The sequence below is a fragment of the Zea mays genome, chromosome 8 (genome assembly GCF_902167145.1).
Source record: "Zea mays cultivar B73 chromosome 8, Zm-B73-REFERENCE-NAM-5.0, whole genome shotgun sequence".
NCBI classification, from domain to species: domain Eukaryota; kingdom Viridiplantae; phylum Streptophyta; class Magnoliopsida; order Poales; family Poaceae; genus Zea; species Zea mays.
In genome coordinates, this window is record NC_050103.1 from 69,339,635 (window position 1) to 69,356,793 (window position 17,159).

General features: G+C 45.7%; 1 protein-coding gene and 1 pseudogene across 2 annotated transcripts; both read right to left on the minus strand.

Annotated features, from left to right (window-relative positions):
* Positions 1-303: 303 nt before the first annotated feature.
* On the minus strand, positions 304-708 carry LOC111589924 (uncharacterized; annotated as a pseudogene).
* An 11,311-nt stretch (positions 709-12,019) lies between these two features.
* On the minus strand, positions 12,020-16,384 carry LOC100304074 (IAA19 - auxin-responsive Aux/IAA family member). Of its 2 annotated transcripts, none has more exons than XM_008656920.2 (5): positions 15,813-16,384; positions 14,932-15,173; positions 14,172-14,313; positions 13,391-13,452; positions 12,020-12,337 (listed from the first exon to the last, which is right to left on the minus strand). In XM_008656920.2, exons 1-5 carry the CDS (start codon positions 16,367-16,369, stop codon positions 12,297-12,299), a joined length of 1,044 nt encoding a protein of 347 aa, XP_008655142.1. In that variant the 5' UTR covers positions 16,370-16,384; the 3' UTR covers positions 12,020-12,296. The 2 variants fall into 2 exon arrangements, with proteins under 2 accessions (XP_008655142.1, NP_001159048.2); NM_001165576.2 differs by having other exon boundaries at positions 12,032-12,337; positions 14,932-15,161; positions 15,813-16,380.
* Between the last annotated feature and the right edge of the window lie 775 nt (positions 16,385-17,159).

Genomic DNA, 17,159 nt, shown 5'->3' on the forward strand with positions numbered 1-17,159 from the left:
TGCTCTTGTGAATGATGTATTTTGGACTATGTTATGTGGACATTGTATTAAGCACTATGTCATGTGGATTTTGTTATATTATGTGTTATTTTGTGATGTATTGTATGTTGAAATGTGGTGATGTCTTATAATATGTGATTATTTTAACTGTGGTTGTTAATAAAACAAGGGGAACTCTTGCGAAATTTTTTTGTGAATTGCAAAAAAACATGAAAAATGCAATAAAAACAATACGGTTTTGAAACATTAGAGTTCTAAAATATTTTGGATATGAAAGTACTACATAACAGGCTACAAGTTTGATCAATCAGAATCACAATCTATAAGTAACTCATCTTCGGAGTCATCCATCGCGCAATCCTCAACGACAACCTCGTTCCACTTGCTGCATTGTCCTGCATCACACTTGTCAGCAGTTCTCTTGTAATAATTGGCTTCTGCTTCATCTGCAGCTTGAGAGAATAGCTCAGCCTCAGCCTCATTAGACTTCTGCTTGTAATAAGCCGCCTCTACCTCTTCGGCGGCTTGAGACATAAACTTGTCCTCCTCTTGAGCACGTAATCCTGCCTCAGCTAGTACGATGAGCTCACTCAACCTTGATGTGTCTTCCTCCTATTCCCCATGTAATCCTTCCTCCGCGAGAGCGATAAGCTCACTCAATCTAGATGTGTCGTCGTCCTCCTCCTCCATCAGCTCCACCGTCGCCATTTTTTCTGAACATATCTTGCATGTGCCTCATCTGCCATATAGTTTACGCCATATCCAATCTCTGCAAATATAATGACAAAAATAAGTTAGCAAAGTCAGGATAAATAAATTGTACTAACAAAATTATAGTATAGTTTTTCTCACTCACTTCCCTTGAGACGATCAGCAAGATTATCCAACATTTGTTTCTTGGCTCTAGCCGCCTCCCATTCTCTTGCATCATGTGCTCTCTTCTCATTTGCCGCCTTCAACCTCCTCTGTTCTGCACGCATCGGGCTGTCAAAATGGGCAGATTTCGCGTACCTACGCATGTCGCGTATGCGATCGTTAATGTACGAATCGACGAGCTGAGATCCACAACGCATCTTTTATCCCATTAGTCTCTTGGACTTTATTGTGCGCATCACATCTCCTTTGTCGTCGTAACTCTCCCAACTGCATTTCCTCGTCTCCTACAAAAAATAGTAAGTACGGGTCTAACATTATAGCTGGTGCCAAACAATAAATAAATACCAACCTCATCGTAATCTACCATATTGAGAGCACCAAGAGGGGGGGTGAATAGGTGATCCTGTAAAACTTAAACTTTAATGCCACACGACTTGGTTAGGAGTTAGTACAATAAAGCCAAGTGGCTAGATAAGAGTCTTTGCAAGACACGATAACCACAAAAAGATCAATCACAGATAGACACAGTGGTTTATCCCGTGGTTCGGCCAAGTTCAACACTTGCCTACTCCACGTTGTGGCGTCCCAACGGACGAGGGTTGCAATCAACCCCTCTCAAGCGGTCCAAAGACCCACTTGAATACCACGGTGTTTTGCTTTGCTTTACTATATCCAGTTTGCGAGGAATCTCCACAACTTGGAGCCTCTCGCCCTTACACTTTGATGTTCACAAAGAAGCACGGAGTAAGGGAGGGATGAGCAACGCACACAAGACACAAAATCAGAGTACCAACACGCACACAAGTCGCAACAAGAGCTCACAACACAACCCGGCGAGTTCACAACCCAAATGGAGCTCTAGTTGCTATCACAAAGAATCAAATGCGCGGAATCGAAGTCTTGGTGCTTGGGAATGCTTAGAGAATGCTTGGTGTACTCCTCCATGCGCCTAGGGGTCCCTTTTATAGCCCCAAGGCAGCTAGGAGCCGTTGAGAGCATTCCAGGAAGGCAATTCTTGCCTTCTGTCACCTGGCGCACCGGACAGTCTGGTGCACCACCGGACACTGTCCGGTGCGGATTTCTTTCCTTCTTTGGCGAAGCCGACCGTTGGCGCTTTGGAGCCGTTGGCGCACCGGACACTGTCCGGTGCACACCGGACAGTCCGGTGCCCCTTCCGACCGTTGGCACTTGCCACGCGTCGCGTGTGGATTCTGCGGCCGACCGTTGGCCCGGCTGACTGTTGGCTCACCGGACAGTCCGGTGCACCACCGGACAGTCCGGTGATTTATAGCCGTACGCCGCCGTCGAAGTCCCGAGAGCAGCCAGTTCGCTAGAGCCAGTCTACACCACCGGACACTGTCCGGTGCACCACCGGACACTGTCCGGTGCACCACCGGACAGTCCGGTGCACCCAGACTGAGCAGACTCATGGCTGCTTCTAGCCACTCTTTTCTAATTGTATTTTTTTCTCTGATCCTAACACTTAGACAAACATGTTAGCACACAAAAACCAATGTACTAAGTCTAGAATCATACCTTTATATTGATTTGCACCTTATCCATCATTTGGCATAGTTTGTTGCTTAAGCACTTGTATTGGACACTAAATCACCAAAATACTTAGAAATGGCCCAAGGGCACATTTCCCTTTCAATCTCCCCCTTTTTGGTGATTTATGCCAACCCAATATAAAGCAACTAAAAGAACTGCAATATCAATGCAAATGAAAACACAAAATTGTTTTGATTCAAATTTGGCATATATGGATCATTCTTTGCCACCACTTGGTTTGTTTTTGCAAATCAACCTCAATTTCCTCTCTCTAATTCAAACACACTTGTTGAGACATAAAGAGAGTTGTTCCAAGAGAAATTGATCAAAGATTTCAAAAACTCCCCCTTTTTCCCATAATCAATCCATTCTCCCCACAAGAAGCCAACTTTTGACAAAAGAGACAATAAGAGGGTTTTGGCAAACCAAAACCAAAAGTTCTATTCTACTATTTTCAAAATTCTCAAGTGGTAGCTGATCCATTAGTTGCTTTGGCCCTTATTTTCTCCCCCTTTGGCATCAAGCACCAAAATGGGATCAATCTTGGCCCTTTAACCCCATTGCCTCATCAAAATCTTCACTAATAGTAAAAAGGCAATAAGAGTACAAGGATGAACTTGGAATTAGTTACTCTTTCCTCGGAGTGCAGTGGAAGTCTTGCATGGTCCAAGTCCACCTTTTCCCTTTCAAACCTCCTTTGAGACTAAATTAAGCAAACTCAAGCACACAGTTAGTCTCAAAGGGTCAAGTTGTAGCACATCTCCCCCTAAATATATGCATCACTTGCAAATGGACTTGTGAGGTCCGGGGAGTGCTTGTACAACTTGAGCACCATAAACAAAAAGTATTAAGGAACATGATCAAGGCATAAACACATGTATGCTATAAGTCAATCCAAGTTTCGCGAATCTAAGACATTTAGCTCACTACGCAGCCTGCAAAAGGTCTTCTCATCTAGAGGCTTGGTAAAGATATCGGCTAGCTGGTTCTCGGTGCTAACATGAAACACTTCGATATCTCCCTTTTGCTGGTGGTCTCTCAAAAAGTGATGTCGGATGTCAATGTGCTTTGTGCGGCTGTGTTCAACAGGATTATCCGCCATGCGGATAGCACTCTCATTATCACATAGGAGTGGGACTTTGCTCAGATTGTAGTCAAAGTCCCGGAGGGTTTGCCTCATCCAAAGTAGTTGCGCGCAACACTGTCCTGCGGCAACATACTCGGCCTCAGCGGTGGATAGGGCAACGGAAGTTTGTTTCTTAGAACTCCATGACACCAGAGACCTTCCTAAGAATTGGCACGTCCCCGATGTACTCTTCCTATCGACCTTACATCCAGCATAGTCGGAGTCGGAATATCCAATTAAGTCAAAGGTAGACCCCTTTGGATACCAGATCCCGAAGCAAGGCGTAGCGACTAAGTATCTAAGAATTCGCTTCACAGCCACTAAGTGACACTCCCTTGGATCGGATTGAAATCTAGCACACATGCATACACTAAGCATAATATCCGGTCTACTAGCACATAAATAAAGTAAAGACCCTATCATAGACCGGTATGCCTTTTGATCAACGGACTTACCTCCTTTGTTGAGGTCGGTGTGTCCGTCGGTTCCCATTGGAGTCTTTGCGGGCTTGGCGTCCTTCATCCCAAACCGCTTGATCAAGTCTTGCGTGTACTTTGTTTGGGAGATGAAGGTCCCATCCTTTAGTTGCCTCACTTGGAACCCAAGGAAATAGCTTAACTCGCCCATCGTCGACATCTCAAACTTTTGAGTCATCACCCTGCTAAACTCTTCACAAGACTTTTGGTTAGTAGAACCAAATATTATGTCATCGACATAAATTTGGCACACAAAAAGATCACCATCACATGTCTTAGTAAAAAGAGTTGGATCGGCTTTCCCAACCTTGAAAGCATTAGCAATTAAAAAGTCTCTAAGGCATTCATACCATGCTCTTGGGCTTGCTTAAGTCCATAGAGCGCCTTAGAGAGCTTACACACGTGGTCGGGGTACCGTTCATCCTCGAAGCCAGGGGGTTGCTCCACATACACCTCTTCCTTGATTGGCCTGTTGAGGAAAGCGCTCTTCACATCCATTTGGAACAACCTGAAAGAATGGTGAGCGGCATATGCTAGCAAAATACGAATGGACTCTAGCCTAGCCACAGGAGCAAAAGTCTCCTCAAAGTCCAAACCTGCGACTTGGGCATAACCTTTTGCCACAAGTCGTGCCTTTTTCCTTGTCACCACCCCGTGCTCGTCTTGTTTGTTGCGGAACACCCACTTGGTTCCCACAACATTTTGCTTGGGACGAGGCACCAGTGTCCAAACTTCATTTCTCTTGAAGTTGTTGAGCTCCTCCTGCATGGCCAACACCCAGTCTGGATCTAGCAAGGCCTCCTCTACCCTGAAAGGCTCAATAGAAGAGACAAGGAGTAATTCTCACAAAAATTAACTAACCGAGACCGAGTAGTTACTCCCTTGCTAATGTCACCCAAAATCTGGTCGACGGGATGATCCCTTTGAATCATCGCTCGGACTTGAGTTGGAGGTGTCGGTTGTGCTTCTTCTTCTATCACATGAACATCTTGTGCTCCCCCTTGATCACACGCCTCTTCTTGATGAACCTGTTCATCGTCTTGAGTTGAGGGATGTGCCATTGTTGAGGAAGAAGGTTGATCTTGCTCCTTTTGTTCCAGTGGCCTCACATCTCCAATCGCCATGGTGCGCATTGCGGCCGTTGGAATGTCTTCTTCATCTACATCATCAAGATCAACAACTTGCTCTCTTGGAGAGCCATTAGTCTCATCAAATACAACGTCGCTAGAGACTTCAACCAAACCCGATGATTTGTTGAAGACCCTATACGCCTTTGTATTTGAGTCATAACCTAATAAAAACCTTTCTACCGCTTTGGGAGCAAATTTGGAATTCCTACCCTTCTTCACTAGAATGTAGCATTTACTCCCAAAAACTCGGAAATATGAAACATTGGGTTTGTTACCGGTTAGTAGCTCATACAAAGTCTTCTTGAGGAGGCGATGAAGGTAGACCCGATTGATGGCGTGGCAAGCCGTGTTCACGGCTTCCGACCAAAAGCGCTCGGGGGTCTTGAACTCTCCAAGCATCGTCCTCGCCATGTCTATAAGCGTCCTGTTCTTCCTCTCTACCACACCATTTTGTTGTGGTGTGTAGGGAGCGGAGAACTCGTGCTTGATTCCTTCCTCCTCAAGATACTCCTCCACTTGAAGGTTCTTGAACTCGGACCCATTGTCGCTCCTTATCTTCTTCACCATGAGCTCAAACTCGTTTTGAGCTCTCCTTAGGAAGCGCTTGAGGGTCCCTTGGGTTTCAGATTTATCCTGCAAAAAGAATACCCAAGTGAAGCGGGAAAAAGCATCAACTATAATAAGCCCATACTTACTTCCTCCTATACTTAGATAGGCGACGGGTACGAAGAGGTCCATATGAAGTAACTCCAGGGGTCTTGATGTTGTCATCACATTTTTGGCATGATGAGAGCTTCCCACCTGTTTCCCTGCTTGACAAGCTGCACAAGGTCTATCTTTTTCGAAAGTAACATTAGTTAGACCTATCACGTGTTCTCCCTTTAGAAGCTTGTGAAGATTCTTCATCCCCACATGTGCTAAGCGGTGATGCCACAGCCAGCCCATGCTAGTCTTAGCAATTAAGCATGCATCTAGACCGGCCTCCTCTTTTGCAAAATCAACTAAATAGAGTTTGTCGTCTAATACACCCTTAAAAGCTAATGAACCATCACTTCTCCTAAAGACAAACACATCTACATTTGTGAATAGACAATTATATCCCATATTACATAATTGACTTACGGATAACAAATTATATCCAAGCGACTCAACTAAGAATACATTAGAAATAGAGTGCTCGGATGAAATAGCAATTTTTCCTAACCCTTTCACCTTGCCTTGGTTCCCATCACCGAATATGATTGAATCTTGGGGATCCTTGTTCTTGATGTAGGAAGAGAACATCCTCTTTTCCCCCGTCATGTGGTTTGTGCATCCGCTGTCGATAATCCAGCTTGAGCCCCCGGATGCATAAACCTGCAAGAAAAATTTAGGCTTGGGTCTTAGGTACCCAACACATGTTGGGTCCTACAAGGTTAGTTACAATTGTCTTAGGGACCAAAATGCAAGTCTTGTCTCCCTTACATTTGGCCCCTAATTTCCTAGCAATTACCTTCTTATCCTTTCTACAAATAGCAAAGGAAGCATTGCAAGCATAATAAATTGTAGAAGGTTCATTCATTACTTTCCTAGGAACATGAACAATATTTCTTCTAGGCATAGCATTTTTCCTAGCCAAATTTCTATGATGCATAGAAGAACTAGAAGCAAACATTGCATTTGAATCATAAGCATGTGAAACAACATCATTGCAACTCCTATCATGATGAACATTCCTAGAATATCTCCTATCATGGTATAAGTAAGCATGGTTCTTTTGAATACTATTTGCCATAGGGGCCTTCCCTTTCTCCTTGGCGGAGATGGAAGCCTTATGGCTTGTTAAGTTCTTGACTTCCCTCTTGAAGCCAAGACCATCCTTAATTGAGGGGTGTCTACCAATTGTGTAGGCATCCCTTGCAAATTTTAGCTTGTCAAATTCACTTTTTCTAGTCTTAAGTTGGGCATTAAGACTAGCCACTTCATCGTTTAATTTAGAAATGCAAACTAGGTGTTCACTACAAGCATCAACATTAAAATCTTTGCACCTATTGCAAATCATAACATGTTCTACACAAGAGTTAGATTTATTTGCTACTTCTAGTTTAGCATTTAAATCATCATTAATACCTTTTAAAGTAGAAATGGTTTCATGACAAGTAGATAGTTCACAAGAAAGTATTTCATTCCTTTTAACTTCTAGAGCAAGAGAATTTTGTGCACTAATAAATTTATCATGCTCTTCATATAAAAGGTCCTCTTGTTTTTCTAGTAATCTATTCTTATCATTCAAAGCATCAATCAATTCATTAATCTTATCAATCTTAGTATTATCTAAGCCCTTGAATAAGCATGAATAGTCTATTTCATCATCATCACTAGACTCATCCTCGCTTGAAGAAGCATAAGTAGTATTGTTTCGAGTACATACCTTCTTCTCCTTTGCCATGAGGCATGTGTGATGCTCGTTGGGGAAGAGGGATGACTTGTTGAAGGCGGTGGCGGCGAGTCCTTCGTTGTCGGAGTCGGACGAGGAGCAATCCGAATCCCACTCCTTTCCAAGATGTGCCTCGCCCTTCGCCTTCTTGTAGTTCTTCTTCTTTTCCCACTTTCCACTCTTCTTTTCCTGGTCACTATCATTATCGGGACAATTAGATATAAAATGACCAATATTACCACATTTGAAGCAGGAGCGCTTCCCCTTCGTCTTGTTCTTGTTGGGGTGCTCCTTGCGACCCTTTAGCGCCGTCTTGAACCGCTTGATGACAAGGGCCATTTCTTCCTCATTAAGCCCGGCCGCCTCAACTTGCGCCACCTTGCTAGGTAGTGCCTCCTTGCTCCTTGTTGCTTTGAGAGCAACGGTTTGAGGCTCGTGGATCGGGCCATTCAATGCATCATCCACGTATCTCGCCTCCTTGATCATCATCCGCTCGCTTACAAATTTCCCAAGAATTTCTTTGGGCGACATCTTGGTGTATCTAGGATTTTCACGAATATTGTTTACCGGATGTGGATCAAGAACAGTAAAGGACCTTAGCATTAGGCGGACGACGTCGTGGTCCGTCCATCGCGTGCTTCCATAGCTCCTTATCTTGTTGACGAGAGTCTTGAGCCTGTTGTATGTCTGGGTTGGCTCCTCCCCTCTTATCATCGCGAATCTCTCGAGTTCGCCTTCCACCAACTCCATCTTGGTGAGCATGGTGACGTCGTTCCCCTCATGTGAGATCTTGAGGGTGTCCCAGATCTGCTTGGCATTGTCTAAGCCGCTCACCTTATGGTACTCATCCCTGCACAATGAGGCTAACAACACAGTAGTAGCTTGTGCATTTTTATGAATCTGTTCATTGATAGACAAAGGACTATCTGAGCTATCAAATTTCATTCCACTCTCTACTATCTCCCATATACTAGGATGGAGAGAGAACAAGTGACTACGCATTTTGTGACTCCAAAATCTGTAGTCCTCTCCATCGAAATGAGGAGGTTTACCAAGTGGAATGGAAAGTAAATGAGCATTGGTACTTTGAGGAATACGAGAATAATCAAAAGAGAAGTTTGAATTAACCGTCTTCTTTTTCTCATAGTCGTTGTCGTCGTCCTTTTGGGAAGAGGATTCGTCGCTGTCGTAGTAGACTATCTCTTTGATGCGCCTTGTTTTCTTCTTTCTTCCATCTTTTCTTTTGTGGCTCGAGCCCGAGTCAGTGGGCTTGTCCTCCTTTGGATCATTGACGAAGGACTCCTTTTCCTTATCGTTGACCACCATCCCCTTGCCCTTAGGATCCATCTCTTCAAGCGATTAGTCCCTTTCTTGAAGAGAACGGCTCCGATACCAATTGAGAGCACCTAGAGGGGGGGTGAATAGGTGATCCTGTAAAACTTAAACTTTAATGCCACAATACTTGGTTAGGAGTTAGTACAATAAAGCCAAGTGGCTAGATAAGAGTCTTTGCAAGACACGATAACCACAAGAAGATCAATCACAGATAGACACAGTGGTTTATCCCGTGGTTCGGCCAAGTTCAACACTTGCCTACTCCACGTTGTGGTGTCCCAACGGACGAGGGTTGCAATCAACCCCTCTCAAGCGGTCCAAAGACCCACTTGAATACCACGGTGTTTTGCTTTGCTTTACTATATCCAGTTTGCGAGGAATCTCCACAACTTGGAGCCTCTCGCCCTTACACTTTGATGTTCACAAAGAAGCATGGAGTAAGGGAGGGATGAGCAACGCACACAAGACACGAAATCAGAGTACCAACACGCACACAAGTCGCAACAACAGCTCACAACACAACCCGGCGAGTTCACAACCCAAATGGAGCTCTAGTTGCTATCACAAAGAATCAAATGCGCGGAATCGAAGTCTTGGTGCTTGGGAATGCTTAGAGAATGCTTGATGTACTCCTCCATGCGCCTAGGGGTCCCTTTTATAGCCCCAAGGCAGCTAGGAGTCGTTGAGAGCATTCCAGGAAGGCAATTCTTGCCTTCTGTCGCCTGGCGCACCGGACAGTCCGGTGCACCACCGGACACTGTCCGGTGCAGATTTCTTTCCTTCTTTGGCGAAGTCGACCGTTGGCGCTTTGGAGCCGTTAGTGCACCGGACACTGTCCGGTGCACACCGAACAGTCCGGTGCCCCTTCCGACCGTTGGCACTTGCCACGCGTCGCGCGCGGATTCCGCGGCCGACCGTTGGCCCGGCTGACTGTTGGCTCACCGGACAGTCCGGTGCACCACCGGACAGTCCGATGATTTATAGTCGTATGCCGCCGTCAAAGTCCCGAGAGCGGCCAGTTCGCCAGAGCCAGCCTGGCGCACCGGACACTGTCCGGTGCACCACCGGACAGTCCGGTGCACCCAGACTGAGCAGACTCATGGCGGCTTCTAGCCACTCTTTTCCAATTGTATTTTTTCTCTGATCCTAACACTTAGACAAACATGTTAGCACACAAAAACCAATGTACTAAGTCTAGAATCATACCTTTATATTGATTTGCACCTTATCCATCATTTGGCATAGTTTGTCGCTTAAGCACTTGTGTTGGACACTAAATCACCAAAATACTTAGAAATGGCCCAAGGGCACATTTCCCTTTCACATATGTCCACAAAAATATCCAACACCAAGCTCGGAAGGAACTAATCCATACTTAGCTTCAATACCACATTTGCAGAGTACTAGATCAAACTTCAACTCTTCCGCCCACTCATTTTTTTTCTTTTCCTTTACCTCTGCCTCTGGCCAATGGGACAAAGGACCATACAACCACTCTCTAAAATGACACTTACGCCACCCGTATGGCCGCAGGAGAATGCAATTAGTAATTTATTGTAAAAAAACAACAAGTTTATACATTTAGCGCATCGATGGGCTCACATAATCAATGTTCGGACACACGAAGAGCTTCGTAGTGTCTTCGTCGATGACAGCACGATCTCCACAATCGCATCGAGGCGGCGAGTTCATTCTTCTTTCTGTTGCTACCTCCTTCTCTGCATCCGTCATTGGTGGAGGATTCGGGGGATGAGGTACCCAACGCTTAAAACACTCATGACTAGTCCTTCCACACAACCAATTAACGAAAAGAAGATATCGAGAGTCAAATTTATCAGGACCGTCGATCCACTGGAAAAAGAAACACCTCAGGTGCTCCTAAAACAATGGAACGAAGTATTATTACACATCTAGTAAACAAAAAGTTCAGACAATATTAAGTCAAAAGTCATAAGCTGCGTACATTAAAACCGCCACAAAGGTAGAAGCAACGAGCAGCCGTGTCTAGATGTTTGGATTGACATACCCAAGCTAGTCTGCCACAGTCACAGTTAGGCACAGGAAGTTGAGGAGGAACAGGAGCATCCTTACTAGATACGTCCGGATATAACTCCTGAGGACGACCTCTCTTCTGCCACAATGCCTCCCGGTACATGTCTTTCATCTAAGAAACAATTATAATTAACACTTGTACCTAATAGATTTTATAATCGGTTTACACAAACTATCAAATGAAATGTACTCATCATATTAATGATACTATATATATTATGAGCAACATTGGAAACTAATAATCAAAAAAGTAAACCCAATATACAAAACGAATCAGTGAGACACCATACCTTGGTCTACGAAGTGTTGCAACTCGAAACTTTGAATACAACAACTTTTGACGAAGTTTTGAATTGAGGGGAGATGAGGTCTTCTTGGCAGCAGCGCGACCGTTTTTATAGGCCTCCGTAGCTCGGCGCCAAGATCTGTGGCGCCGAGCTACGAGGCCGCGTCGACGCCACGTCAGCCCTAGCTGCAGGGAGCCGTTAGTGTCACGTCACAGCTCGCCGCCATAGCCTATGACGCCGAGTATCGGGTCCAAAAATGCATATAAGTTTTCCGGGGTCTAATTGTACATTTTTGTCAAAATGGGCTAAAAACAAAAAATTCATACACACAGTCAGACCTCGTGACGATGTTAATGCCGAGCAGAAGCCGCAGCTGGGAGAAAACCCGCATAAGGGTAGGGCTGGACAAAATACTTGTGGCTGGAGCTAGGAGAAAACCCGCATAATTTAAATTATTATAAAATTAACTAACAATTGATTATATTGTTGTATATACACATGTATACTATTTTTTTTTTGCTCGCGAGCCAACTCGAGTTCACAAATAAGCCGAACTTGTTCTTTAGCTTGGTTGATTAATGAGTCCCCTACGAACAAGGGGACCTTGTGTGGCCGTGAAGAGAACAGGCCACTGTGGCAGGTAAAGCAGCCTTCGCGAGCTTCGGATTCGGATCCTAGGCAGCAAACTGGGGCAGCAAACTGGCAGGTAAACTGATGCCAATGCATGCTCATATCGCTCAATAGTTAGTTTGACTCGCAGACACAGCACGGGGAAAGAAATTCTCACCGGACAGCATGGACATTTTCTTTACTCCCTTCCAGGATATGAAGCGCTACAAACTTCCGAACACAGATGAAAGTATCATACAGCAAGCAGTACGCTATCTTTCCCAGACAAAAAGCGACAGCACGTGACGACCAGCTCGTGGGCAAAATGGGCGTCCGAGACAGCAGGACGCAGATCCCACTGCACAAGTGAAAGAAGGCCTGACCAAGGCAGCGTCGCTCTCCCTTCAGTTCAGCGCCAGGTAAGTAAGCTGTCCGCCCTCATTTGTTCCGAACTGTCTGTTCCGGTGGTCTTGGAGGAGCTGCAGGAAGGTAAGGTTAATTAGATACTTGAGTACGTACTACAAAGCAGCAAACAATGACGAAGCTGTGGGTGCATGAATGTGTGTGTGTGAACCACAAAGTACAGTGAAACGAAAGAGCAGCCAGTTGTAGTTGATCATAGTTGTTAGCAGATCCCAAACAAAAACAAGGGGCTATGTTCAGTTGCAGCCACATGCCATAAGGAGACAGGTACAGTAATAACAGAAGCATAGTTCACTGCAGTTCACTCGGAGCCAGAGATCTATATATTCCAAATCCCCAGACATATAGTAAAATGAAAAATGTGTGCAGACAAATATATCAGCCACGGAATAAGTAATTCTTATGAGTCAAAATTAGCATTTGCTATTGACTTCCAGTGTCTCATGGTTAATGGTTCCACGCGTTTGGCACACCAGGAGGATCTGATCTGATTCTGGCCAGCAACGCGAGAATTGTTGCAAAATGAGCATGCGATGAAAGACCATTCAGCCTTGCAACGGCCTGAAACGATTCCTTTTTCCCCCTTGCCTAGGGGGACTGAAACGGCTTAAAAGTGTTGTTTCCTATGTTTCTAGTTCTAAGCTTCAAAGAATCCAGCCAGCTAGCCAAATGGTTCCACAAAACAACTCTACTTCACCAGAGAAATATTTCCAAGTACAAATCTGGACCAGAAATGTTTCTGGCAGCATATCAAATGTATGTGCCCAGAGATTAGAGGTTGAGTCGGCACGACCACATTTTCCGAGAGGAAACAGCGATATCCGAATCTCTGGCGGATGCATGCTCAGCCAACACTTTTTTCCCAATGGGCATTCACATTTTGTCGAAATTTAATCTACCCTAACCATTATAACTAAGGCTGGTTTTGTGTTTCCAAAACAAGAGCATGTCCAAATGCATAGTTTAGTTGATTATAAACCACCACTAAGGGCAGATGATAGTGATCAGCAACTAAATTAAAAAGAAAAATCAAACCACACCATAATATTTAATATCGAACAAAGTCTTTCAACAATCAAAGATAGACATTCTAGTGCTCGTACACATACCCATGCCAGCAGCATCAGAGCCTCTCATGATCCTAAGTTTCCGGCAAAATGTGGTGAACAAGCTGCAAAAAGGACATTGGAAATAACTAGTAAATGCCTGATGCATCAATAGATAGTTAAGCAATAAAAAAGAAAGAAAAAATGTGAATAATTCATCTCAGGGATCACAAACGAGTGTTTAAGGAGAATAAAAATGCACAATCATCTAGAACATCAAATTAGTCTCATCAGATTCTCCATTAAATATATTTTTACAAGGCATTTAAGCGAGCTTGTAAGTGTTAACATTAATTTTTAAAAACAATGGTAGTCCTAGAAATTTGAGTTAGGACAAAGCCAAAGTAAACTATACGCAATGGAGGGAATATAGGGCAAAAATTTTTCTGTTAAAAAGGTGAAATGAGATACATAGAAATCAATGTATCCTCTGATCGAAAAGAATCAAATAGAATAGCAAATTTCACGCACGAGTGGATCTAATCATTTACTCAAATTATAGTGTCTTCACTGGACAAATTTCCTAATTTTTCAGCGCCCACATCTTAAACGCAAGTGTTTTATAATTAATCGCAACTAGTCTAGACTGCTGCATCAAAATCATATCGATTTCCATTGGTTTCGAGAAAAAGAACACTATCATTTGCATATAAACAGAAAAGGAACACTATAGGTCAGACCCGGTGCCGGATGCTCCAACACGAGTGGTCTAGGGAAGGGACAAACCGAGAAGGAACATTATCATTTGGATAGATATTGCAAACCACACTAAGTTAGGACTCACTCCCAGGGCAGATCACCAACGAGCATCCAGTCAGCATCTTTATCTTCGTAAGTAAGGACATATTCTTGGTCCTGAAGGGCATCAACCCTAGAACCATCAGTAAGCCTATCCCTTCTTGAAGTCTTGCATGAACTGTTTTGACCTGCAATATCACTAGTTTAAACGTATGTATTTGTTTGAGAAACATCTATATTTGCAGAACAAAGGAAGAGCTTGGTTCTAAAGTAGGGATAGAAATATTCCCGTTAAGGAGGAGCTAGAAATGTTTCATTTAGACAAATATACTTTTACAGACACAATGGTCAGTCAATACTTCTTAAGGTTCAGAGTAACGGCCAGAGAATTATGAAACACATGTAAGCATACAGCATTTGTTTTTGCTCCCCTCAAAGTTACTTGTAATAATGTCTATTCTCGTTTTCCATTAGTTTGCTGTAGAGGAGGATAAGACCTTAAGGACATATTTGCAACTTCGTTTTTGTATCATTATTCTTTTTAAGAGAATGTCCCAACTAATGCTAGTCAATAGTTAGTAAGGCAATAGTATGGTGATTAGACACAATGATCAGTCAATACTTCTTTACAAGTACTATTAATTGACTCCTCAAGACTTTATGCAGAAAACAGTATACCTAATTGTACATGTACTGGTGTCACTGTAACTCATTACATCACAACAACATGGGTAAATAACCAGATGGGGAACAAGTGTATTTGTAATTGTGGCAGAAAAAAACTAACAGAAAACAGAAGCACTTACCAGTGATGAAGCAACTGAACATTTTCTCCAGACCAAGCGAGAGATCCTCATAGCTTGAATAGGTCTTGAGGTCCACCTTCCTTAGGTATGGGGCTCCATCCATGCTGACCTTGACATAACAGCATCCCGCCTCACTCCTACCTTCATCTCCCCCATTTGTCTTTGTGGCACTGGCAGCTAGGGTATTCTTCCGGTAGCTCCTAACAGGCGGCCATCCAACAACTTGTGCCCTGTCCATGGCACTAAAAGCTATCATGAAAAGGTCTCTGCTCAACAGAACTAAAAAAGACTCATTTGGGTGCATTTTGTCTAGACCTCCGGGATACTCCCTAGATGCACATGCACTTATCCCCTACATGGTACAGAATCTGGTTGCTTCTAATCCCAAACAAACTTCTTTATGGCCTGTGACAATTCCATCAGAAGTGGCTCTATAACTTGAACTTGGAACCACGCCGTTTAAATATCAGTGGCGACAGTTACAAGGGAAAACGAAAGCCTTTTTGGTAAAAGAGACTACCATATCGATGCTGGTCCTGATGGTGTCCAGCTAGTCGGCCTAGTCCAACGTTAGGAATACGATACCATGCTATACTGTATTTGCTTGCTATAAAAGCGGGCGTACACTTTCTTTTTATTCTCTAAGCAATTGAAGAACAGCAGGAATTTTGCTCCTCGTCTTGCGTTTATGTGCTTAGGTTCCAATCAATTTTACTCCTAATTGCCACCCGCAATGAATCATCACTAGTCATGTTATTAGTACAACGCAACGAGCTACTACTACTACTACCATCGCATACGTCCTCCCACAGCGAGGAAAAGCAAAAGCTGGGTCCCTACGTACGACGAGCCAATACCAATTAACCGCAGCACGCACTTACTTGGCAGCGGGCGGAGCTCCGGCAGCAGCTCCAGCTACCCGCGTGACGCCCCCAGCAGCGTCATCCGCGGCAACGCCGTCCAGCTTCGCGGACCGGTCGAGGGAGTCGGCGAACCCGCGCTTGGCGCTGCCCCTGGGAGGCGCGGGGCCGGGGCCGGGGCCGAGGGTGAGCGCGGCGTCGACGTGGGCGCGGGCGTGCTCCGTGTCCGCGCCGCGGCCGGGGGAGTCGTCGGACCCCGGAAGCCCGAGCCGCAGCGCGAGGTGGGGCCCCGCGCCCTCGCGGCCGGAGGAGCAGCACGACGAGCAGCACGACGAGGTGGCGCCGGCGCCGAGGTAGTCGCGCGGCTCGAGGAGCGGCGGCGGCGGCGGCATCGGAGGCGAGGAAGGGAGGGGACAGAGGGCGAGTGCCTGGGGTTGAGGAGACTCGGTGGGGAAGCAGAAGCACAAGAGGAGAGGGCCGAGGTGAGTCCTTTTTGTTCGTTCGAGCTGAGCAGAGGAATGGTGGAGGTAGCCGAGAGGAGGATAAGTAGAGGGCACACCATGGTCCGTGGATGGCATAGACGTGTGTGAGTGTGACAGTGACAAGTGGCCGACCGGCCGCGGGCAAGCGCTTTCTGCCCTCCAGTTCCAGTCTCGGGCCGTGTGGTTTCGCCGGGCACAGCCGCACAGGAATTGGATGCCGGGCCGGGCAGGGCAGACATGGAACGACCGTTTCGCCCTTTGGCCTGTTTTTTTGTTTTTGTTTTGCAAGTCAAAAGTTGAGCCACCAACCATGGATCGATTCGAAGGAGCAGCTGTTGCCGTCAAAAGCAGAGCGCACGCACACTGACTGGCAGAGGACACAAGAGTAGTGCTAGTAAAATGTTTCTTTTGGCAGCGACAGGATCTCGGCGAGGATCTCCCTTTTCGGTTTTTTTATATGCAGCAGTACACCGGACAGCTGCAATGCCAACCGCCCGGCCGGCGCCGCTCCGGCAAGCTGGAAATGGGCCTCTGGTCTGGTCCCACAACCGCAGTCCAGAGTCCAGAGCGAGGGAAGTCGCAGCCTCTACCCTCTAGTGGCGGCCGCGGCGCGAGGTCGTACTGTCTCCGAATCGAATCGACCGCTCCACCAGACACACGAGGTGGACGTGCGCAGCGGCTGGTGGCTGCCCCTGCCGCTGTCTGTCTGTCTCTCTCTCTCCTGCCGTGTGCCGTGCCATCTCCCCTCTTCCGTGCCGGGCTGCGGGAGCCGGGAGGCGCCGAGCGAGCCAGCCAGGCTGCCAGGAGACGCGCGCACGGCACGGCGCGCCGCCCGCCTGCCCTGTCTTGGGCGAACCTGGCCCGGATTTCGTGGCGACTTTACCGG